The following is a 24879-nucleotide window of genomic DNA, read 5'->3' on the forward strand; positions in this document are numbered from 1 at the left end:
AAACCAGGTATATCGACTAAAATCATCAACAAAATAAATGTAGTACTTGAAACCATCATGTGAAATATAAGGGGAAGGATCCCAAACATCTACAAAGATCAAATGTAAAGGTCTTGAAGACCGATTAACATTAAGACTAAAAGGCAGTTGCCTACATTTTGCAAGTGGACAAGCTGAACAAAAAAAAAAAAAAAGACTGAGTGAGAATAAACAGTAAACACTTGGTGTGCAAGATGTGAGAAACAAGACGAAGAGATGGGTGGTCGAGTCTATGATGCCACTGAGCAACTAAAGTTCTTTCACCAACAAATGCAGCAAGAGATGATTTTGTGATAGTTGGAGAAGGGAAAACATAGAGCCCATTATGAGTTGGTCCTTGGAGAAGAGTCCCGGTTTGCTTGTCCTTCACAAGAAAATGTGAATCATGAAATTCAAAGAAGACACAATTATCAAGGCAAAATTGATGTACAGAAACTAAGTCCTTGGTAATCTGAGGAATATGTAATAAATTGTGAAGAATAAAATTAGAGGAGGAAGAAGAGATATGAGAATCACCAATATCAGCTATCGAAAAGGTCTTGCTATCGCCAACAGTTATTTGCTCAGGTCCAGTATATGGTTCAGAGGAGATGTTTAGGTTTTGAAAGTCAGATGTATATGATTTGTGGCGGCTGAGTCGGGGTACCATTGAGAAAAGGTGTAGTGAGCCGATGGTGGTTGTGGGGGTTGTACAAATATGCTTGGTCGAATAGATAGTAACACTGTAAAGCAACATGACCAATTTTATTACAAACTTGGCAGGTCGGTTTGTTGGAAGGCTGGGAAGAAGGAAATGAAGGGGTTGTTCGACCACTGCGGTTTCGACCACCACGAGAAGGAGAGGAAGTAGAGATGTTGGCTGATGGAGTTGGGAGGAGTTCTTGCTGAACAGAGTTAAGTGATAGGCAACTTTCAAAAGTTAAGAGAGGATTGAAAATTCAGCTGAGCTTATTGGAGTAGCTCTGGTAGTGACTGAGACAACAAAGGACTCAAATTTAGAGTTAAGGCCGTTGAGGAGGTAAGAGATGACCTCGGAATCACAAAGTGGTTCTCCGGCAACTATCATAGTGTTGGAGAGAAGACGAACTTTTTGGCAGTAGTCAGTGACCGAGAAGGGAGCCCTTTTTCAGATTTGTGAGCTGATGACGAATTTGAAAAATTTTGGCTTGAGATTGAGAAGTAAACATAGTTTCAAGGGTGACCCAAAGTTCACGAGAGGTGTGGGAAGATATTGCTTGAGAAAGTATTGGCTCAGTAAGAGAGGAAAGCAAGGCACTGAGGAGAAGTTGATATGTTCGGCGCCATTGAAGATATGCAACGCTGGTTTGTGGAGTTGAAGGTGAGAGATGGGGAAGATGAGGCAGGAGGAAGAATCGGGGGGGGGGGGGAGGAGAAGGAGGAGGTGAGGAACTGTCGATAAAGTGAAATAGTTATTGGCCATGAAGGTAGGGGATGATTTGAGCATGCCAAAGGAGGTAGTTTTCGGAGCTTAGTTTGACGGAGACAATATGGGAGAAGTTGTTGGGAAGCTGGAAATTGTTTGAAGGAGAGATATCTTTATCTGAGGAAGAACCAGCCATGGTGGAGAAGAAGAAGGAAAAAAAAAAAGACGTTAGTCACTTGATGGCTCTCGATAACATGATAGAATTTGAAAGGAAGCTGTATTTCTATATTCTCATTAATAAACAGAGATGTACAAGGAGGCTTTTATAGACAAATACAAAATGAATCTTTCCTAGGCATTATTACAAACAAAGAACATGCGCTGCTATATGGTATTGCATTACACAGAATTTGTACATTTCTCCTGCCAAAATGGTTACCACAGAATACAAAGGACACGCACAAGCTGTCTACGTAATTCCTGAAGGTTCTAGAGCAGTAGCTGATGTGCTTGGTGCTTGCCAAGTCACTTGTGATTTGGAGTCCAACGTAGATGGCTCAATACGTCCCTTTCTGTCTCTCCCTCCCTCTCTTCGGATTTCCTAGGTGGTACCAAATGTGCACAGGATTGAGGAACATCATCGGAAGTATGAAAGGTTGTAGAAGAAAAAAGAGAGAGAGAGAGAAAAAAAAGATAGTGCCTGAAAGACGCCGCCATTCTAAAGCCCAGGTAAGCTATTTTGGGTGGCTCCTACCAAAATTATCCACTATTTTTTTGCTATAAGACTAAGAACTTACTTGCATATTCTGTTCAATGCTGCATATGAGAAGGCTAAGAAGCAAGAGCAGTCATCTTCCAATAAGAAACGTGAAAGCATGCCAGGCTTTTCAAGGGATGCTTGGAGGCTTCCCAGGAGGGATGCTTGGAGGTTTCCCTAGTAGCATGCCAGGAGAGGTGCCTCGAAAAGTTAATTTTTGCAAAATATTGCATGCGAGTTTGATGGTACTTCATATTTATTTGTGTGAATGTGTTATGATTCTAAAGTTAAAGGTCTAAATGAATTAATATTCAACAATTATAGGGTTTTTGGCTCAATAGTTAGACCTTTACCAATTTATATAAGAGTAGAGACTACATCACGAGTTCAAGTCATGGAGAGGACAAACCATAGGTTGGATTAAAAAACTTTGATACTATGTATGTTTATAGTGTCAAGTCATTGAATATGATAGATGAGTGAATCTATCAAAAAAGAAAGAGTTACTATCCGGTTAGTGTTGATAGAGTGGCCCATCATGAATGCTGAATTCAGATTAAAAATTTAACCAAATTAATACTCAATAGTCATAGAGCTTTTAAATCAATGATCGGCTCTTTACCATAATATCAACATAAGGCTACGGGATTTGGTTGTCTACAATCACATTTGTTTTGTACTTATTAAAAATTGAGTCACAAGTATATTGAAAGGTGTAAACCCCCTCTTAAGAACGTCATCGGCCCCTTGCCTCTCAGTTCTAAATCGTATTTTATCGAATGAACTCATATAATCAAGATTGAATTTTATAATTTCATTGATAATTTGATATTAAAGAAAATTTGGAGAATTTTGTGTCCCCACTTACCTTTTAATATATTTTATTTTCTGCTCACTCCCTCGGCCCCTCCTCGCTCACGTAGCGATGCCTTACTTCTATTAAAACAGTGATTGGGTATCGGATAAGAAAGAAGGAGCCCAGCTCTCTCTCTCTCTCTCTCTCTCTCTCTCCCAATGGCATTCTCGGCCTCGGCTCCAACATCCTCATATATCTCACAGCTCCAATCTTTTTCAACATTCAAGTTACACCCTCTTCTTTTGAATCACATACGTCCTCGCATTCGTTGGTCTCGTGTCCGTGCAGTTTCCGCAATTGCAAATGCAGCTCTTGATTCTGGCAATGGTGCGCTACTCGCCGCAGAGAAGCCGGATCATGCCACTCCTAATTATGGAAGACAGTACTTCCCTCTAGCTGCTGTTGTTGGCCAAGTACAGCCTCTCTGTCTCTCTCTCCTCTCTCTCTCTCTCTCTCGATAATGGTATTATGGTTTGTTAATTGTGTATTTTTCATGAATTCGTGATGGGGCCTTTCCATTTTGAACTTTTATGGCTGAACTGAAAGTGGGTTTTAATTTCTTTCTTTGCCTCTCTTTCTTTGTACTATTTTCTGGGTTTTGCTATTTTGTTATTTTATGGTTGGAACTGAAATTGGGTTTTGATTGTATCAACTGCTTGACTGCCCAATCTCTCTCTCTCTGTCTCTCTCTCTCTCTCTTCACCGCATGAGAAACCGTACCTCATGGTAGATTGCAAATTCAACTGTAACTGGTAAGTACCATTTAGATACGTTGTAACGTTATCATCGAAATGTTGTGAAAAATTACTTATTTCTCTCACTTTTTACTTACAATAACAATCCGAAGGACTAGCTCGGTTATGGTGTCAACAATTGTTACACATAAAATACTCTCAACTATTGTATAGTTCTGCATGGGCGTGATTTGGTAACTAGCATGATTGTTAGCGAGCGTGAAAAGCTTTTTATTATAGAGGGATATATTTTCGCCCGGGTTTCAATCCCAGAAAGGTGCATGAATTGTATTAACTTAAGCTCAAGCATTTATAATCTTCAGTTGAGTTGGGTGACATTTTTTTGGTTCTATCATAAAAGAGGGAGTTATATAACAGTTTTTCCAAGGGAGTATGAAGTCTTAGGCTGGTAGCTGGTCCATATAACTTTAGGAATAGTCCCGGATGTTGATTGTACATTTTCACTCTGTAATATATTTAAAAGAGAAAAATGGCATCATAAAATTAAATGTAAGGTGTTAATAAGCAGAATTCATGCTTCAACTGAAGTTGTGGCCTTTAACTGAAAAGGTGGTGCCAACGCAAATTGTTTTGTGCATTGGATAAATACTTGGTTGGAAGAAAGATGTGAGAGACATGTCAGAATATATATATATATATATTTTATAAGTAGACATGTAAGAATATATATGTATATGTATATTAGTTGGCTTGGTCAATACTTCTGTGCATACTTTGGTTGACCTGTGAATTTTCTTTAAAGGTACTGTCGCTAATCAGCAACTCTTACATTATTTTTTGAATTTTTTGAAATTAATTATTTATAGGATGCTATAAAAACTGCTCTTTTGCTTGGGGCTACTGACCGTGAGATTGGAGGGATTGCAATCTCTGGAAAGCGAGGAACAGCCAAGACAGTTATGGCACGTGGGTTACATGCAATTTTGCCTCCAATTGATATTGTTGTTGGTTCAATAGCAAATGCAGATCCAGCCTGCCCAGAAGAGTAAGGTTATTGATTGTATAAGTGAGATAGGAATCTTTTCTAATACAAACATGTTTTAATACTTAATTCATGGGAGATGTTTTGAAGACAAAGAATCATCGATGGAAGAAATTAGGGAATTTTTCCTTAAAACACTATGTCTATGGGCTAAGGCTTTTGTAATGAATAGTGATGAAGTGTTGGAGTTTTTCTAGTTTTTGCTTTCTTTTTAATCGCTGTACGTAGGTATTTCCTCTTAATATACTTCCTGTGTACTTGAGTTATGCCTATTTATGTTAATAAACTCTTATTAATTATAAAAAAAAATACTTAATTCAACAGAAAACAAAATACAACTGTTTGTATCTGAATTTAATTCATGGTATAAGTCTAACTGACCATGAGATAATTTGTAAAAAAAAAAAAAAGCACACATTGGATCATTGCCTCATGGACTCGATGCCTTTATAAGCCTATCATTTTCTCAAAATTCTTGCATATAGGACACCATTTGGTGATCAGTTAGTATCTTTCATGTTATAATGGTACGATGCTGATATGCTGAGAATATGTTGTGTGCATAGTTATTGCTCTCGTCTTGGATTGCTGGAGAACTATTAATTCAGTGTCAAGTTTGAACCAGCTATGATTTTTTTATTGGTAACTTTGAACCAGCCATGACTCTTAGCTTTTAGAAGCAGAAAATATTGTTCAGGCTCGTCCATTTTGTCCTGAACTATGGATGCCAACTGTGCAATAAAAATTTACTGGATCTAGGATTGATTGATCTAGATTCTTTATATGGGTTTGTTTAGGTTCAGATGGTTCAAAGTCCAAACTAGAAGTCTATAATCTCTTTATGTTTCAACTTGCTTGACCATTTAACCATTTTTGGAATGGATGGTGGTGGTTAATTGATTGTAGGATTTTCTTTCACAAGAGATAATATTCAATTCCATGTTCTAAGTATTATTGGACATCAAGGTGATTCATTTGTAAAGGTTACAATTACTGTCAACTTGGTATGGGAAAGTATTAGCTTCAGAACTGTGTGAAGGATAAATAAAATGTTCAACAATCTGTATATTTAATTATCTGTTTGTACTTCTATATAGAAAGGAACAAGGGAAGAACTTATCAAAAAAAGAAAGGAACAAGATTGTGTTGTGAGAAGAACTTAAGTCCCTCTAATACATTATGTGAATTTCTGCGGCATGTGTATTCACATAGGAAAGAAAGTAAGATATGCTATGATGAACCCTTAAAGAACTGCTCCCCAAGTTTGAAACCCACCACATATCCCTTTGCTCCCATCCTCGAGGTTTTATCCATGTAATGCCTCGCAGACTCATTGTCTGAGAAAATAGTAATTTATTATGTAGTAACGTATGGCGGAGTCCCGTTTCTTGTTTAAACATAAAATAATAATTTACTATGTGGAGACCCACTTAATCCATTTCAGCCAAAAATTTATGTAGTGACCCAATTATCAGGACAAATAGAAGATATTTCACTTGAAAAGCAAGTGAAGTGGTAACGGAAAAGGTTATTAAGCTAAAACATTGAAATGTTATTTAGTGGAAAATATTTAAACAAACGACAGCTTGACCCAATGTGTTCTTGTACTTGTTTCTCCAATATGATGCAATGATGGTAATATGTTTGTTTCATTCAAGATAATAACTGTTCAAATTTTTGAAGGTGGGAAAATGATCTAGCTGAACGTGCAGAATATGACTCTGCTGGTAATGTTAAGACCCAGATAGTCAGATCTCCTTTTGTTCAGGTACTTTTAGTGAGAGAAGACATTCATATTTACAATTCTTTCATTGCCTAATCACCTTAGGTTATTCATGCTACAGATTCCCCTTGGAGTCACAGAGGACAGACTCATTGGATCTGTTGACGTCGAGGAGTCTGTGAAAACAGGAACAACTGTTTTCCAGCCAGGCCTTCTTGCTGAAGCCCATAGAGGTGTTTTATATGTTGATGAAATAAATCTCTTGGATGAGGGTATTAGTAATTTGCTTCTTAACGTATTGACTGAAGGAGTTAATACCGTGGAAAGAGAAGGAATAAGCTTTAGGCACCCATGCAAGCCACTTCTTATTGCTACTTATAACCCAGAAGAGGGTGCTGTACGTGAGCATTTACTAGACCGTATTGCAATTAATTTGAGGTACAAAACTTGTACTTAGCTAATCTAATGAGTTAGTACTGTCAATTCTCTCCTGTTCCACTAGTCACACCCTTGTTCTGCAGTGCAGATCTTCCCATGAGTTTTGAAGATCGTGTTGCCGCTGTTGGAATTGCAACACAATTTCAGGAGCAAAGTAATGAGGTGTTTAAAATGGTTGAGGAAGAAACAGACTATGCAAAAACTCAGGCAAGTGTGCTGTAAAATAAATATTAAATGGGGAGGGATTTTCTGCCTTGTCTTCCCGAAAATAGCATTCTTTGCTGGGATGGAAAAAAAGCAAAAAAATAGGTCCGCCTGCTTGGGGGGCAGGGGGGAGGGGGATTCATTGGAAGTTTCGCTTGAGAGACTATCAATGATCGTAAGATGTTAGCTGATAAATGGATAATTCATCAATTGCCGATGGCCCAAAAGAATGCCAATGCAACAAGATCTTAATTTCATTGTTCTATAGATTGCATTCATTGACCAAGAGAATATGTAGGGAGCTCACCATAATTTCATTTTCTGTCTGGAGTTCAGATGTCATTATCAATCATCATACTCGATAGCTTTCTAGGATTCAAGGACAATTATCTAATATATAATCATCACATAACCGTGGTGTTGGATGATAAAATATTAATAGATGTAAAAAAGCATCACAATTATCTAAAAGATGTTGCAGACAAGTTCCTCATCTTATAATTAAGTCAGTCTTATTAAAACAGAGTTACACAGGATCTCTTCCTTGATTCTACTTGGACCTCACCGGTCCACTGAGAATGATTATTAAACAAAATATTGGTTTCATGAATTTATTTACACATTGCAGATTATTTTGGCAAGAGAGTATTTGAAGGATGTTGCTATCAGCAGAGAACAATTGAAGTACCTTGTTATGGAAGCCCTTCGAGGTGGTTGCCAGGTTCTAACTGTGAAACTCTTTTTAATTTCAGCAATTCTTTCCATTTATTTGTTCTGTGGGAGGAAAATAAGTCCAGCCACAATGTCATGTCGCCTCTACCCACTTTGAGCTGCTAATTGAGTTGAAGACTTGCATTTTATGATCATCCCTATAGAGGAGGAAGTTGATATCTACTTGGCCTTATGGCCAATTACTCAAGTCAATTCAATGATGCCCTGATTTCAAACTACCCATGATTGGTTAGGCAAAAATTACTCCATTCTTTTTCCTTTTTCGTTGTTGTTTGGAACTATTTGGGGCCACCATGCTACTGTTAGTCTTTGGCTTTACGTACACAGCAGAATAAACCTGCACTACAAATTATCCCGAAATCTCATATATGTTTCTTTGGATTTCCATCTTTTGGTGCATGGGATGGGGGTTTTCCATGACGTAGGGTTATATATCAAACATGACAGCAGGGGACTTCATAACTAGGGGATGTTAGCTGGCATGCTACACTCGTCAATTTTTTTGTGCACGTTAATCATGAAATTGGAGGGTTCTGTTACCATAAATAATAATAACAAAACAACAGCAACAACAACAACATTAATAATAATATGAAAACGGGAAATTGCTATGATTTTGTTATGTTTTAAGAAGTACATTTTAGCTATTTGTAGTCATTATTCCATTGCATGTGTGTGTGTATACGAAGCACATCTATTTGGATTGCAAATACATATTCTTAAATGGCTCTTTTGTATTACAGGGACACAGAGCTGAGCTATATGCTGCCCGTGTTGCAAAATGCTTAGCTGCTCTGGAAGGACGAGAAAAAGTCTACGTAGATGACTTGAAGAAAGCTGTTAAGTATTCTTCTGAAAATATAATGACATTATTTTCTATCCTTAGTTATGTGCATGAACCTATGGCATTGCAGTATTTATGAATCTTATTGCCAGGACATCTTTGCTACAGTAATATCCCAACTATCAATGGTGGCAATCTTAAGCTACTTACCTTTTTTTCTATGTTTGGAACGATACTGGTGCTTATGTATGTTGCTGTCAGCCTTGGCCAGTTATGTTGTGCTAAATCACAAAGTACATATTTTAGAGAACGATCTGGTGTATAGGAGGGGATTTTAATGTCATCAGATTCCCTAGTGAATGATCTGGTGAAGTAGGATGCGTCCAGCAATGACAGAGTTCTCAAATTGTATTTTTGACTTAAACCTGATGGATATTTCTCTATTGGGGGTTCATTTACTTGGTCGAATAATTAGACATGGTCCCGATTAGACAGATTCCTAATTTCATCGGAATGGGAGGGGCATTTTCCGGAGGTGAGCCAAAAGAGGCTACCACGTCTTTGCTCGGATCATTTTCCTATTCTGTTGGATTGTGGTGGTATTCGGAGTGGGCGTCGTTACTTCAAGTTTGAAAACATGTGGTTGAAAAGTGAAGGCTTTGTGGATAAGGTAAGGCAATGGTGGTCTTCTTACCAGTTCCATGGTAATCCCTCTTACATCCTAGCCTGTAAGTTAAAAGCTTTGAAAATTGACCTTAAGTTGTGGAATTCACAATCCTTTGGAGATATTGGAGAGCGAAAAAAAATTCATGGTTGAGGAGTTGCAACAGTTTGAGCGGATACTTGAGGCTAGAGCCCTTTTACCGGAAGAGTTATTGCGCAAGACAGAGTTGGTTTCAGAATTAGAAAGAGTACTATCCTTTGAAGAGATTTCATGGCGCCAGAAGTCGAGAGCTTTGTGGTTGAAAGAGGGGGATCGGAGTACTAAGTTCTTCCACAGAGTTGCTAATTCTCATAGAAGAATCAATATCATTGAAATGCTAAACATTAATGGTATGGAGTGTAAGGAGGCCCCTTTGATCTGTGACCATGGGTGGAGTTCTATGAACAATTGCTTACAGAAGGTGAGGGATGGAGGCCAAAGCTGGATGGCCTCGTTTTTTACACTATTGAGCCCCAGGAAACATCCTAGTTGGAGAGGCCTTTTGAAGAGGGGGAAATGTTTGATGTAGTCAGGCGTATGGGCAAGGATAAAGCTCTAGGCCCAGATGGTTTTTCTATGGGCTTTTTCCAAGTTTGTTGGGAGGTGGTGAAAGAGGACATTATGAATGTATTCCAGGAAGTATCTTTAGTTGGCAAGTTTGAGAAACGTCTAAATACTACCTTTATTACGTTGATCCCGAAGAAGATTGGAGCGGTGGAGGTTAAGGACTTTCGACCCATTAGCCTTGTGAATGGGGTGTATAAAATTATTTCCAAAGTTCTTGCTAACAGATTGGGGACGGTTTTGGGTAAGATCATTTCAAAGCCACAAAATGCATTTGTTAAGGGACGACAAATTTTGGATTTAGTCCTCTTAGCGAACGTGGGACTGGATAGCAGATTAAAGGCGGGTTCCACTGGAATTATTTGCAAACTAGATATGGAGAAGGCCTATGACCATGTAAATTGGGATTTTCTCTTGTACTTGTTGGGGAGATGCGGCTTTGGGGCTAGGTGGCGTTATTGGATTAGTTGGTGCATCTCTACAGCCAGATTCTCTATATTGATTAATGGTTGCCCTACCAGCTTTTTCAGCAGCTCTCGAGGTCTAAGGCAGGAAGATCCTTTGTCCCCACTTCTCTTCGTTATCATTATGGAAGCCTTGAGCAGGATGATATCGGCGGTGGTTACGCATGGTTTTGTGGCTGGTTTTTCAATTGGGGACCCCAATAGGGGCATTATTACTCTGTCTCATTTACTTTTTGCAAATGACACGCTCCTATTCTGTGAGGCAGATAGAGACCAGTTGAGGGCAGTGAAAGCTTTGTTATTATGCTTTGAAGCTGCATCAGGTCTGAAAGTTAATTTTGACAAGTCAGAGTTAGTGCCAGTGGGGAATGTGAGCAACACTAGGCAACTAGCTAGTATTCTTGGGTGCAAGGTAGCTTGGGATTGCCATTAGGGGCTGCTGCAAGGGCCTCATCCATATGGGATTCAGTCATAGAGAAGATAGGAAGGAAATTGGCAGGGTGGAAGAGACTGTATTTGTCGAAAGGTGGCCTTTGACTTTTATTAAGAGTACCCTCTCTAACTTACCAACATTCTTCTTATCTTTGTTCCAATTGCTTGCCAGGGTAGCAGCTCGGATTAATAAACTGTATCGTGATTTCCTATGGGGTGGGATAGGGGATGAATTCAAATTTCACCTGGTTAGCCGAGATAAAGTGTGTAGACCAATCTCGTCAGGTGGTCTGCGTATAAAAAATCTGAGAACATTCAATCAGGCCTTACTTGGAAAGTGGCTATAGAGGTATAACAAGGAGCCCGAAGCCCTTTGGAAACTGGTGATGGATTGTAAATATGGAAGCATGTGGGGGGGGGGGCTGGTGCACTGAAAAGATATATGGGGTCAGCGGTGTGGCGGTTTGGAAACACATTAGGAAGGGTGGGGGGCTTTTTAGTAGCCATTTTATATTGGTGTTAGGGGGGGTTCTCGCATTAAGTTTTGGAGAGACATATGGTGTGGGAATGAGGCTCTAAAGGATGCATTTCCAGCTATTTTCCGAGTGGCATGTAACCAGGATGCCTCAATAGAGGACCTTATGACTCTATCAGGAGACCAAGTGCAGTGGAATGTCACATTTAGTAGAGCAGCGCAAGATTGGGAAGTGGACACCTTTGAGGCTTTTTTCAGCCTTCTATATTCTGTGAAGCCCAATAGATTGCAAGGTGATAGGATGTGGTGGACTCCAGCGGGTAAGGGCATTTTCTCAGTTTGATCCTTTTATAAGTCTCTTTCCCAAGCCGCAAACATTCCCTTCCCATGGAGGAGAATTTGGAGAAATAAGGCGTCGCCTAAAGCGGTCTTCTTTTACTTGGACAGCAGTGTTGGGGAGGATCCTGACGACCGACAATCTGAGGGAGCGCGGGATAGTTATACTTGACTGGTGTTGTATGTGTAAGAGATCTGGCGAGACAGTGGAACACCTCTTGTTACATTGTGAGACATCTAGAGCCTTGTGGGTGGAAGTTTTTAGCCGTATTGAACTATCTTTTGTTATGTCTGCTTCTGTGATAGATCTCTTGGCCAGCTAGATACTTCCAAGTGGAGTTCAACAAATCAAGGCGGTGTGGAAAATGATCCCGATCTGTATTATGTGGTGTATATGACAAGAGCGCAATGATCGGACTTTCGAAAACAAGGAGCGGTCTCAAGAGGAACTTCGATCCCTATTTTTCAGCACTTTATTTCTATGGGCCATTGCTTTAGATTTTAATGGCCTGAATTTTCATGACTTTTTAGTTTCCCTTACTTCGACCTAGATAGGTCTTATCTCTTGTATACCATCTTGTGTACTCAAGCTTTGCCTATCTTTATTAATATATTCTTGATTACTTATAAAAAAAAAAAAAAAAAACATATTTTAGAGAAAGCGGAAAATAAATATTTAAAAAACTGGAAATCAGATATTGAAGATCGTTACCATTATTTCATTGCAAAGCAATCTCACTCAAGTTTTAAACTGTCATGGGATCAACATCCTAATTGGTACAAATGTCTACCAACCCTTGCAATTTTGTATGAATAGTATATTAGTCTAGACTGCTGTTCGTTGTTATACTAGAAAGATTTGTGTTTCAGAATTCCACCTGTTATATTGGTGCATCTATAGAGTGAATAGAAAGAGACATGGAGAGGCATAAGGGCATAGATGGTCAAAATCCCACTTTGACTGGTTAACAAGGGCTCAAGGCATTTTCCTTTGGGAATAAGCATGTATCTCCATCACAGTTTTCCATTTGTCATTGTCTATATCATAGCCTTTTTTTCATTTGGACAAACGTGCACAAACTTCCTATTCTGATATATTCTATACAACAGGTAGAACTTGTGATTCTTCCTCGTTCAATCATCAATGAGAATCCACCGGAACAGCAAAATCAGCCGCCTCCACCTCCTCCTCCTCCTCCACAAAATCAAGAATCTGAGGAGCAGCAGAATGATGAGGAAGAAGAAGAGGTTTATTAGATCAAAATCTTGAGTTTGCTTTTCTTTTGGTTCACTACTGCTTGTAATCTGTTAATTTTACCATATTCTTTAATTCTATCCATCTCTTACCTTTGATCTTCTATTAAAAAATTCTTTAAAGTGAAGTATTGGTTTGTTATAACGTGAAGGTTCCCTTCCTAAGCAGGATGATAATGATGAAGAGAATGAACAGGAGCAAGAACAAATACCTGAAGAGTTTATCTTTGATGCAGAAGGGGGTTTAGTGGATGAGAAACTTCTCTTCTTTGCACAACAAGCACAGAGACGCCGAGGGAAGGCTGGGAGGGCAAAGAATGTGATATTTTCAGAGGACAGAGGCCGATATATAAAGCCAATGCTTCCAAAGGTTAGTCCTCCCCTGACCAACTCTATTTCTTGTGTCGAAAAGAGAGATATAACATTTTCTTTTTATGGCATTTTTCAACCCATTTGCATTTTATGTGTTGACTCAAATGAATTTACCTAAACTTTCAAAACCTGTTATTTTAATTATCAGTCCTTGTTACTTGTTAGAGTCTCATAAATCTCAAATTGTGTTTTACAATGAAAGTTTGGTCTACTGCTGTCTTTTCTTAAACAAGCTTCTTATTGGTACACAGGGCCCTGTAAAGAGATTAGCTGTCGATGCAACCCTCAGAGCAGCTGCACCATATCAAAAGTTGCGGAGGGAGAAGAACACTCAAAGCGGTAGGAAAGTTTTTGTGGAGAAAACTGATATGAGAGCAAAGAGAATGGCACGAAAAGCAGGGGCATTGGTAGTAAAACTTGTGTCTTATGTTTTTCTTTTGTCCTGAACTTTTTAAAAGAACAAAAATATCGAAACTGAGTCTTGTCACTTTTAGCACAAGAATATCATACTGAAAGAATCCAGCACCATTTTAAAATAGTGAACGTTCTTTACTGATAATTTACATTATTTCTACATGATTGATTTAAAAATTTCTGCTGTGAGCACCAATATACTTTTGACATATTAGATTGGGGCCCGTTTGGATACTTAGAATATCTTAGTATATTTGTGAATAGTAGTGAAATGGTTTCAGTTAAGATGTTTTATTGAGTTTTGGGAAATGAGAGAGAAAAAGTTGAATAAAGTATTATAAAGATAAAAAATTATTTGAATATTATTTTTGTTTTGAAATTTGAAAAAGTAGTATTGGTTTTTGTGTTTTGTTTGGGAGTTTGGAAAAGTTGTAGTGATTAGATGAAAATTTAGAAGTGTTTTGTGTTTGAGTGATATTTGGGAATGAAATATTTGAGAATACTTGAGAACAGTTGTGTTGCCAAACAGACCCTTAAAATAAAAACATTATGGCAGGTAATTTTTGTGGTTGATGCAAGTGGAAGCATGGCACTGAACCGAATGCAGAATGCAAAAGGTGCTGCACTTAAGCTACTTGCAGAAAGTTACACAAGCAGGGATCAGGTGACTTGAAACATAACTACTTTTATGAACTTCATAGTTGCATAAATTAAAGGCTTATTGTTTGTCCTTTAAAAAAGTTACTCTCTTCAAATCTAGATTTTTGTAAATCTTAGTTTTTTGTAAGTGTCTATATAATTGTTTAAAACAGTGGGAAAAATTGAATGGAGCATAGCTGCGTATACCATTCAACAATTGGCATGCAACCATACTGCATAAAAATCCTTTTTTTTTTTATTTTCCATTTAAATATGTGTGTAAATTACGTGAAGACAACTGCAAAGTTGTAATTTCCATGCTCTGTAAATAATTATAATATGCTTTAAAAATGTCAGTAATCAGTTAATACAGAATACAAATAAATAAATAAACTTTGTGTGAATTCTTACTTCTACAAGTCCTTGCTTATTATAAAATTTCCTCAAAAGAATGTTCATAGTATAGATTTCGGAAGAGTGGTACCTATATTAGAAGTGTTAAAGCACCTCATCCCATCAGCTCAAGTTTTGGAACAGTGGGTGATTTTAGATGATTTTGGATCGGTGATCTGGAATCCGAACTTTGGATCCACTCTTTATCCCCCATTTCAATTAAATATTTCACTTGTTATAGAAACCTATTATGGAGAATCTGGCTAACACATGAGGGGGAATGTTAAAAAATATTAATTCACTTCTTTCAATCACCTTAGGTATAGAAGATTGTTTTATAAGATTTATTCTCAATTAATTCTGTCAGTTATGTAGATCTATGCCTTATCTTCTTCTTCTTCTTCTTCTTCTTCTTCTTTTTTTTTTTTTTTTTTTTGGTAAATAGATCTATGTCTCATCAGTTATGCTAAGTAGTATCACTATTGATAGCAGTCTCTTAAGGACTCAATGCATACTCATTGCGTGTGTTCCATGGATGTTCTGCAAAGCATAGCTTTTGCACATAAAAAATGCGATGGGAGGCTTATAGAACAACATTGATACCAACAGAAAGGAGGGTGATTTAGCACATTGATAACATAATTCATGTAGAAAATGAAATTCAAAGGGAACAATAGTGAAGCAAAATACTAGTCAGTTTTGAATAGCAAACCTCTTGCACATGGTCATCATGAGGTAGATGCATTTGACATAATTAAGTCACTCCCTAGTCCGGAGTACATTATTAAAGTCAATATTCCACATAATTTATGATATAGAAAAATTTTAAAAGTTCATTAGAGCTAATTAGCAGACCGTGAAAATATAGGGAATGGTATTCTTTGATGTCTATTTTCTTTGGAAAAATTCTACTCATCATCCACACACCACAAATTTTTATTTTTTATCTTTTTCTCTTACCAAATATGTGGTGTATGAATGATGAGTAGAAGAATTCAATTAATTTTAAGAAGAATAAAACCAAAAAATAAAAAAATAAAAATAAGTGTGGTGTGTGGGGATGATGAATAGCAAAACTCCTTTCTTTGATAATGACTTTTAATGTGTCAACTCGTATGTTAAACAGGTGTCTATCATTCCATTCCGTGGAGACTCGGCTGAAGTTCTCCTGCCTCCATCTAGATCAATTGCAATGGCAAGAAACCGTCTTGAGAGACTTCCATGTGGTGGAGGTTCTCCCCTGGCTCATGGTCTTACAACGGTATGTGGATTTGTAAATCCCTTTGGACTACAGTCTTCTTCATTTTTTACCTTTTTGTTTTGTAAGTACAGGCTTCTTGAAAAATTATAACTCTTCTAATCTTGTTTCTTCCTTTTTTCCTCATGAAGTTAAGTTCTAGTTGGGCATCTTTATAACGGAATACAGCAAATGTACTTAACAGTCATTGTGTATGATTTCCAACTTTGTCCTGGAAACCATGTTTGCCCTTGAAGGCAGCTCTATTTACATGTTTCCGTTCTCAATCTCGAATTTATTACAGAAGCATCTTCAGGTCCTTGTACTTGTTTAATTCCATCATGAGTATGATGACTTTTGGAACTATATAATTCCCGATTCCCTAATTTGTCCCTGTAAGTATAGCTATGATCTCTCAATATTGACTGACCTTTCTTTAAACCTAAACCCACTTAGGCTGTCAGGGTTGGGCTAAATGCGGAGAAGAGTGGTGATGTTGGACGCATAATGATTGTTGCAATAACCGATGGTAGAGCCAATATATCACTGAAAAGATCCACTGACCCAGAAACTGCTGCTAGTGATGCTCCAAGACCTTCAGCACAGGAATTGAAGGTAAAGTTTTTAACGCTAATAAGTGCCATACCTGCTAGTGGATGGCTTACTTTGGAGGTTTTCTTGGCCAATTATAGATGATAATGGCCCATCGCATCTTCAATTGCTTAAACTTTATGTAAACTAATTTTGATTACGCAAACAAATATCTTAACATCAAATGTTCCATACTTACCTTAGCTTTCTAATTGTTTTTCATGAAAATCTTGCATGTGAAACCCATGACTTTCCATTGCCACCTCTTGATTTGCTCATCATGTGTAGAAAAGACAATTGCTTAGAAATTTTGCATAATTTCATCAAAAAAATGAAAGTCATAGGATATACATGTATATGAGTAATCAAGAAATATAAATATTGGATACAATTGTTTGCATCTGGAAATGCTCTTCTTTGCTGCAGTGGTTTTCAGCTATTGTTCTTAAGGGAGGGAATGCTCAAGAGTTTTTGTTATCTTTTCAGGTTTCTAGAATGTAATTAGGTGCTTCTTTTGTATACTTCCTCTGTACATGGGTTTTGCCTAGTTTCATTCAATAAAGTTTCTTACTTATAAAAAAAAAAAGAGTAATCAAGAGATATAAATATTGGATACAATTCGAGTTTTTGCAATGAATTTGACATTATGGTAACTATAATCAAGAAACATAAATATCGGGTACGATCGGAAATTTTTGTAACATTTTATGTGCTTGATAAAGGATGAGATCCTGGAAGTGGCTGGGAAGATATACAAAGCAGGGATGTCTCTCCTCGTCATTGACACCGAAAACAAATTTGTTTCAACTGGTTTTGCCAAGGAAATTGCAAGAGTGGCTCAAGGTTGGCTTACTGAAACATTCAATATTTTTCTAACTATGAAGACCGAAACATATATTCATCAAAGCTTGTTTCTGCAGGGAAATATTACTACTTGCCGAATGCGTCAGATGCCGTTATCTCAGCCGCTACTAAGGAAGCATTAACGTCTTTAAAAAACTCATGAACAACTAAAGAGTGTTATTTTTTGCTACCAAAACCTGATGAAACTGTTACTGGCTTATTTTCCTAATAAAACTGTTTTGTTTTCAGAATTGTCTAATCTATTCCACTTGTATGTTGTGCGGGAAGTAACATCATTTCTTCTTCCTTGCTAAGAAGTTAACTGAAATCTTTCTTGTTGAGTTGTTGTGCAAGATAGTTTGTTTCTTTAGTACATGTAGAATCATGCATATTCTTACTGAGCATTGTGTTGCTTCATTGAAAATCTAACAAAAAATGATGATGTTGAATTCCCACCTAGCTTTGAATCATGTTGCTTCATTGACAATCACATCTAGAGGTCCCTTCCACCAACTTCTCTGGAGCAATGAGTCATGGCCACTCAGCTCCGATGACCGTTTCCGACTGACAGTTTTTTTTTTTTTTTCCCAAATTGTAAAATCTGCAATTAGGAATGAAAATACTAATTATGGGTTAATAAACCCAGAAATTTCGTTTTGGTTTCAAACAATTTAAACCATAGAGTTCAAAATACTACAATATGGACAAATCCCAAGCCCTATAGTTAGTTCAGATTCTCAGAATAATAGAAAATCCACTCTCAAGTTATACTTAAGATCTCTGCAAACACCTTTACCCGAAGTCAACATTTCCATTCGATCTTTTTACGTATTTTCAAGCTGTTCTACAAGTTTTAATGTAGGACTCCTTTCGGCCATGTTTGTTTGTTTGTTTTTTTTTTTTTCAAAATTTTCCCCAAATCAAATCCAAATACCTTTGAAATCTGGAAAAAAAAAATCAATTTCAAAAAAAGAAAACATTTTTACTAATCAATGTAATCATCTGCCTAGGTCTTCATTAAAAACAATAAACAAATTTTAAAAAAAATCTCAAGAAAAACTTATCAAAGCACCTATTCAAATCTACAAACCTACTTTCACAATTGCAAATACAAAACATCTACAATTAACTTATCATTTTTCTTATCCATTTTCATAATACCCAATAAAAACATTTTTTCAAAATTCTTTCTCATAATTCTCAAAATTTTGATAACCAAACGTGAGAACCTTTCAAAAAGCATTGAAATTGAATTATTAGTTTAATTTCGAAAGCGGATCTTGCAAACCGGGTCTGAAATGATAAACTCCTGAATCCGGATCTTAAAAGGGGGTCGATTCAGACCCGACCACTACCTTCGTTTAATTTCGAATTTGAAACCCCCAAAATGCTGTATCCCTCTGCCACTCGTTTACAAGTTTGAAGCTACCAGACTTTCGGAAAAAAAAAAGTTTGAAGCTCACTGAACGTCAAACCTCCATACTCTCTCTCTCTCTCTCTCTCTCTCTCTCTCTCTGTGAAACTCCACTTTCCTGAGTTTTGTCGGCTCACTCTCCCCGCAGATACGGAGTAAGTAGTCTTATTCAGTTTACCATTTCGCTTTGAATTTCTAGGGTTTGTTTACCATTTCTCTTTTACATTTGGCGAGAAAGTTCCCATGTAAGTTACCGAAACCAAAAAGATGAACAATTTTCTTTCTTTCTTTTCCCCCTTTCTCCAGTTTCTCGGCAGTCCAACAGGGTCACGGCTCCGATTGTATTTGAGATTTTGGGTCTCTGGGCGTTTGTTGGTTGCTGCAAATTCAGGTATTCTTATTTTTCTGTGAATTAAAGTTAATTTTTCTTTGATAGTTATTATTCCGCACGGAAATCAGTAATTCTTATCTGGATTTATAATTTCAAGAATACTTTTTTTGGCAGATGGAAGCTTTGTATTCGAAGCTTTACGATAAGTACACCAAACTCAAGGTATCTCTGCTCTTTACTGTTCTTCTATTCCTTTGGATTACTTAAATTATTTAATGTGACACTTTATTTTCTTAATGTACATTTATATTTCAATGATGCTATGTTTCGTCTGAGATTATTTTTTGCAGAAGAAAAAATGGCCCGAGTTGGAGAAGCTTGGTAAAGATCAAGAAGTAAAGTTTGTGACTTATGTGAATGGTATCATTTTCCCATCTGTACTTCGTGTGTATTATGTCTACTTGTATGGATTTTTTTTTTCTTTTACGAGTCACCTCAAGTGTACTGGTGTGATTGTGCTGTGATATGTGGCAGCCGGGAGTCAAGAGTTTTTCTGATCTTTTTAAATTGTGTTTGAAATTAACTGAATTCAGATCCCTTATTTATGCTTGGTGCCTTGGAGTAGGGCTCAACCCGATCTCCGCAACGGGTTAAAGGCCCCTTTTGGCCAACCCTAGCCTGCAGAGATCCATGTTTCAAAGATTTTCAGGAATATTTTTGTGGGTCCTTGGTTATTCAGGCCTGGTGGCTCTGTAAAAGCATAAATGAAAATCTCTGAGTAATATCATCAGTCGTCCATAAATCCCAACTTTTTTTTTTTTTTTTATAAGCCATAAATCCCAACTACTTGGGATGGGCATACAGGCCTTTTCCATTAAACCACTTAGTTTGGAATCTCATCTCCCTGAAAATTGAAGTTTATAACTGACATGGTTGTTTGAAACCGTTTCTAGTAGTGTTGTTCTTTTGCCCTTTAATTTGATCAATCTTTCAATAAAACTGTGCCTTGCTCCTAAGTTTTCTGTTAACTTAGGGAATATTTTTTGAGCCAGACCTTGGTATTGGATTGAGCATAACAACCTTATATGAAGTGTAGTTTTTATTTTCACTCAAGCATAGAGAACCCTGCTAAGCTTAATTGGAGCTAATCATAGTTTTCATCAGTTTGACGCTTCTTTTTTCCTCACCTGTTGCAGCTGCAGAGGAGCTGATCCAACACTTGAAAAATGAAAATGACCAATTGCGTGCTCAGGTTGATGACTTGAGAAGTGAAGTAGCCTCTATTAGGCATGCTTTTTTACCTTCCACTAACTTTTTGCTTTACTTAATATGGTTTTCCCCCCTCATTGTTGAGTACCACTTGTTCAACTTTTGGTGGAGCCTTAATAACTGTAAATTTGGAGAAACTTGTGTATATATAATTATATATATACAAATTTTGGATGATTCCAGCTCTTTATAGTTGGGCTGAATATTACAGCAATTAAAGGTTTCAGAATTCAGATATAGATAACATAATATATAAGGCATAATGCAGACATTTGAATTTGCATTTACAATTATAGTTTGCTCATATTCAATTTTAAATATATTTAGTATGTATAGCAATAACAGTCTAAAACATATGTTACATCCATTTTCAGGTCCACCAAAGATGAACAGTTTTCTGAGTACCAAAAATGTTTAGTGGAAGAGAACCAGAAGAGTAAGACATACACACTGGTTAATTTATGCTGCTTGTTAACTCTTATACTATCTTACTAGCTCAGCGGTGTTAGCACCTGTATCATGGAATCTACCCTTATAAATACGTTTATTTTTTCTTTTTTCCTCTCTATTTTGTTGTTATTTGGAACTTATATGGGTACTTGACCAAATTTAGCCAGTTAATCTGTTTGATATGTTCTACCAAAGTACCACTTTGATGTGACTAATTTGGAGAGTAATAAATATTTAGTTGTAAATCCTAATTGTTGGTAGTTTGTAATGTCTTTGTTATATTACCAATCAATTCCCTCCTGTTCTGCCAATGTTGGTCAATTACCTTCCATCATTGAGATGCTAAATTTATGGCAGATAAAGTTCTTTCTGAAGAAGTAGAGAAGCTTCGGAAGCTACAACAGGAGGACATTGTTTGCACTCCGAAGGATGGCAGAAATGATAATGGACAACTAATCGTGCCTAGAGATGCACACGTTATATCGGAAGTGTCCAATAGCTCATCAAGAAAACGTAGCAGGATGTTTGGCTCTGAGAATCAGGAGGATGATGCCATGCAAAGAGAATCTGAGAAAAACTTATCCAAGGAAACTGTGTCCAGTAGTGTTTTTGTAAATGTTCAGCAGGTATATAAGTTAATCATATATATTTTTGGGTAGCAATTATTGGTTTTAGCCTTTTCTTCTGACCATTTTAGTGTACCCACTCAGCCGGAATGCTGTAGAAGAACAATTGATACATCAGGTTGGTGTTGGAAATGAATTCTCTGATATTTTCCTTGGTGCTTTGTTATTGGTTTATTTTATGTACTACATTGTTTTTTAGGTGGTGGTCTGAATGAATGTGGCTCTGCATACTGCTTGTTTCAAGCTTTTGTTGAGTATTTGGTGGACATGAAACTATCTGTTGTTAATCAAACTGAGGGAATGTCTATTTCTGCCCTACATCAATCAAGTGGTAATTCATCAATCTGGAATTATATTTTTAGTTGTAGTTTAGCCAAAGCTATACAGGTACTACAGAAGTCCATTTGGTCCCTAAAGTTTTCATTTCGACAATCTAGTGGTCATGTTTTTAGATTTCATTGATTGCAGCACTTGCATCCACATCCAAAATGGTGTTATTCACGTGTTTTTCAAAGTTTTCAAGTTTGTTTTTCCAGATTTCATCTTACTTACTGAAAAGCGGAGTTAAATTTTTCTCAAGTTTATTTTCCACCCTAAGAACAGCTTCACAAGTGGTATTACTGCTTCCCTGCTGGCAAATTGCACCGCCACTCTCTCACCTCCCGATATGTTCTCTGTTTATAATTAGACCCACCCTCGCTGCAACCATACCCATCCCTAACCTTTTGAAAGAGCCAAGATCGGAATTTTATCTTTTTGTTTAGCTTTATTTTTATTTGTTGGAGTTCAATTCTGTCTTTAGGGCTCCTTTTGCAATCTGAGACTAGAGGCAAACCTGCAAGTGTCTCTTTGACTAGTATCACGATGACGGATGAAACAAAATAAATAAAAATGGACAGCTTTACTGTTATAAATTCTTGTCTTATCCCCAAATCCCTGGATAAATACTTAACCCAACTTTCCCCAAGTCAACGATCTAAGAAGAGGACAAAGAAAAGAGGCAACAATGGCTCTGGGTCTCAACACAAGTCCCTAGGGGGATGTGATTGAAATTCGTCTTCTCTTTGTTTGTATCACCAAGACACCCAAAGGGCCAGCCATATGCCAATTAAGAATTCTCAAATGCAAAATACAAAGTTCTCTTCTCCTTTCGTTCTCTTCTTTCTTTTTTATTTTTACTTGGTTGTCAGGGTCAGGGCCTTAACCTTTCTTTTCAGCAAGTAATATTCTAGAAAAAAAATCGTTGATCTTGCAAAATCATTGGAGTTTCAAGTCGGGTGTATAATAAGATAAAACCTATGTTAAGAATAGTAATCTTCATATTGGTGTATCTATTTGTTATCTTATCATACCTGAGTCCTGCTTGGTTAGACCTCAAAAAGGTTTGTTTGCTTGTCTAATTGAGCCTCTAAAACCTCCACAGTTTAAGTTTCTGCAGCAGATATCGGCATACACTGCTTTCTGATCTGTCTGTTTCTCATAGGCAAATTATGCTTAATTTGGGTACTTAAGTGGAATTGAGTTTTGGCTTCAAGATTTCCATGGGTCAGTTACTGCATAATAAACACGACCTTTTTAATCATGGTTATGTCAGGGTACTCATTCAGTCTAACATGGATCGACAAACCATCTGGAAAGGGAGCAGAACTTCTGTACCGTGTCTTATCATTGGGAACATTTGAGAGAATAGCACCAGAATGGATGAGGGAGGTCATTATCTTCAGCACAAGCATGTGTCCAATCTTCTTTGAAAGAGTATCCCGTGTTATCAAGCTGCATCACTAACGATCCTCTTCACAAGTGCAGTTTAGGTTGCTGTTGCTGTTACTGTCAATCTGACTTTCTGCAAGTCTTTTGCAAATTGATGGCTGTGGCTGTGGCTGTGGGAGCAGACGTTTTTATGGGCTAATCTAATTGTGTTTGTACATTAGACCAGGGAACTGAGCGATTTGATATAAACTGAGAGATCTTCTAATGTAAATACTATGATGATCCGTGGATACCTTGATTAGCAGTATGATTTTCTTGAGTTAAAAAGAATTTAGAATGTATTCAGTGAGGTTTATGCAAGTTCTTTCTTTGTTGGGCTTCCACCAGAATATAACGGTTTTTTCTGTATTATGTGGCGTTTGGGTTCGAAAGGATAATGATAAGGTTACTACCCTCTTACTATCTATTTACTACTCTTTTTTTATTTGATTTTTTTTTTTTTTTACTTAGTGGTTAAGGAAGTGATTATTAGTAAACTTATATATTTTTTTTAATTTTTCTTAATGATTAAGGGTGTTAAAAAAATACTTAAAAGAAAATGATAAAAAAATAAAAAAGTTTAAATACACTATAAGTAGTAAATGGGTAGTAATTCTATCACTACTCGGAAGGAAAATGTTTTAGCCACAAAGAGATTATACAAAAGTAATCTCACAAATTGACGAATTTGATGCAGTTTATTAGATTATAAAGTTATTTTTATTACAAAATAGATCTAACTAATAATATGAAATCACATTGTTGTGTTAGGTTATTTTGTGTAATCTCTTTGTGGCTATTGCACTCATGGTCAAACCTCTAACTAGTTCAAAAAACCAAAAGCTCTAACTTGCACAGCATAAAATAATAACAAATTTCAACATCAACATATCAACATCATCATGGTAACCAACCATGAAGGAAGTTGGCTTGAATAGAAGGATTTAAAATCTTTCAGAGTCATATGAAATATAAATCACGGTTTATATATTTATCATTTTTTAATCTTTTAAAATGGAGAGAAATAAATAAATAAAGTGCAATTTAATCATTTGTATAATATTGAATGATCAATAAATTGAAATCATTTTATGTATCTCTCACCTTAAGTACAACAGCATTACAATATGATTTCAGTGGTAATATTAACAAATTTCATGTCAATAAAAATTAAAAATTAATGTTACACCTTTCAAACATTAGTGTGACATGAGAAAACAGTTGATATGGCAAAAATGGTTTGGGATAAGTTATAAAGAAATGAGTAGTTCTATACACCACATTCACATTCTACTTTCATCTCATTATGTAAGATGTGACATGTTTATCACTGTTGGATGATATTTTATTTTTTTAAAAAATAAATATAAAGATTGATGGGCAATGTTACTTCATCATAGTATCATAGTAAGTTGAAAGTAGGATGATAGTGTGGTGTATAAAATTTTTCTTAATATTATTAACATAGAAGTGGCATCTTAATACATATATAATAGTTTTCATAAATATTTTAGAAAACAGGAGCTGGGATTGAATTACGGATTCTGCGCATGTTAGTCGTAAGACATACCCGCCGCAACGTTAAACTGAGAAAACTAGCCGTTGTAGTTGAAAATTCGAACTCCCGAGTCTACCCCTGCCATTGTTGTAACGTTCGAAACAAATTTGA

At 36.7% G+C, this 24879-nt stretch overlaps 2 protein-coding genes across 4 annotated transcripts; both read left to right on the forward strand.

Moving 5' to 3' along the window:
• The first annotated feature begins 3064 nt into the window (after positions 1-3064).
• Positions 3065-17552, forward strand: LOC121239861 (magnesium-chelatase subunit ChlD, chloroplastic). Of its 3 annotated transcripts, none has more exons than XM_041137210.1 (15): positions 3065-3449; positions 4598-4776; positions 6457-6541; positions 6618-6934; positions 7018-7141; positions 7767-7859; positions 8614-8709; positions 12739-12876; positions 13052-13252; positions 13506-13661; positions 14225-14332; positions 15827-15961; positions 16394-16552; positions 17251-17371; positions 17449-17552. In XM_041137210.1, the coding sequence occupies exons 1-15, from the start codon at positions 3195-3197 to the stop codon at positions 17532-17534; spliced, it is 2253 nt and encodes a 750-aa protein (XP_040993144.1). In that variant the 5' UTR covers positions 3065-3194; the 3' UTR covers positions 17535-17552. The 3 variants fall into 3 exon arrangements, with proteins under 3 accessions (XP_040993144.1, XP_040993145.1, XP_040993146.1); XM_041137212.1 differs by lacking the exon at positions 3065-3449 and adding an exon at positions 3643-3788; XM_041137211.1 differs by lacking the exons at positions 17251-17371; positions 17449-17552 and adding an exon at positions 16636-16852 and having other exon boundaries at positions 3083-3449; positions 16394-16593.
• A 1339-nt stretch (positions 17553-18891) lies between these two features.
• On the forward strand, positions 18892-23531 carry LOC121238212 (the record flags this gene model as incomplete). Its single annotated transcript, XM_041135046.1, has 10 exons — positions 18892-18940; positions 19092-19176; positions 19291-19338; positions 19451-19536; positions 20313-20403; positions 20760-20821; positions 21193-21461; positions 21546-21579; positions 21661-21792; positions 23056-23531. Coding segments are annotated over 10 exons (1047 nt in total), but the record flags the coding sequence as incomplete, so codon positions are not given.
• Between the last annotated feature and the right edge of the window lie 1348 nt (positions 23532-24879).

The sequence above is a fragment of the Juglans microcarpa x Juglans regia genome, chromosome 7D (assembly GCF_004785595.1).
Source record: "Juglans microcarpa x Juglans regia isolate MS1-56 chromosome 7D, Jm3101_v1.0, whole genome shotgun sequence".
Lineage (NCBI taxonomy): Eukaryota > Viridiplantae > Streptophyta > Magnoliopsida > Fagales > Juglandaceae > Juglans > Juglans microcarpa x Juglans regia.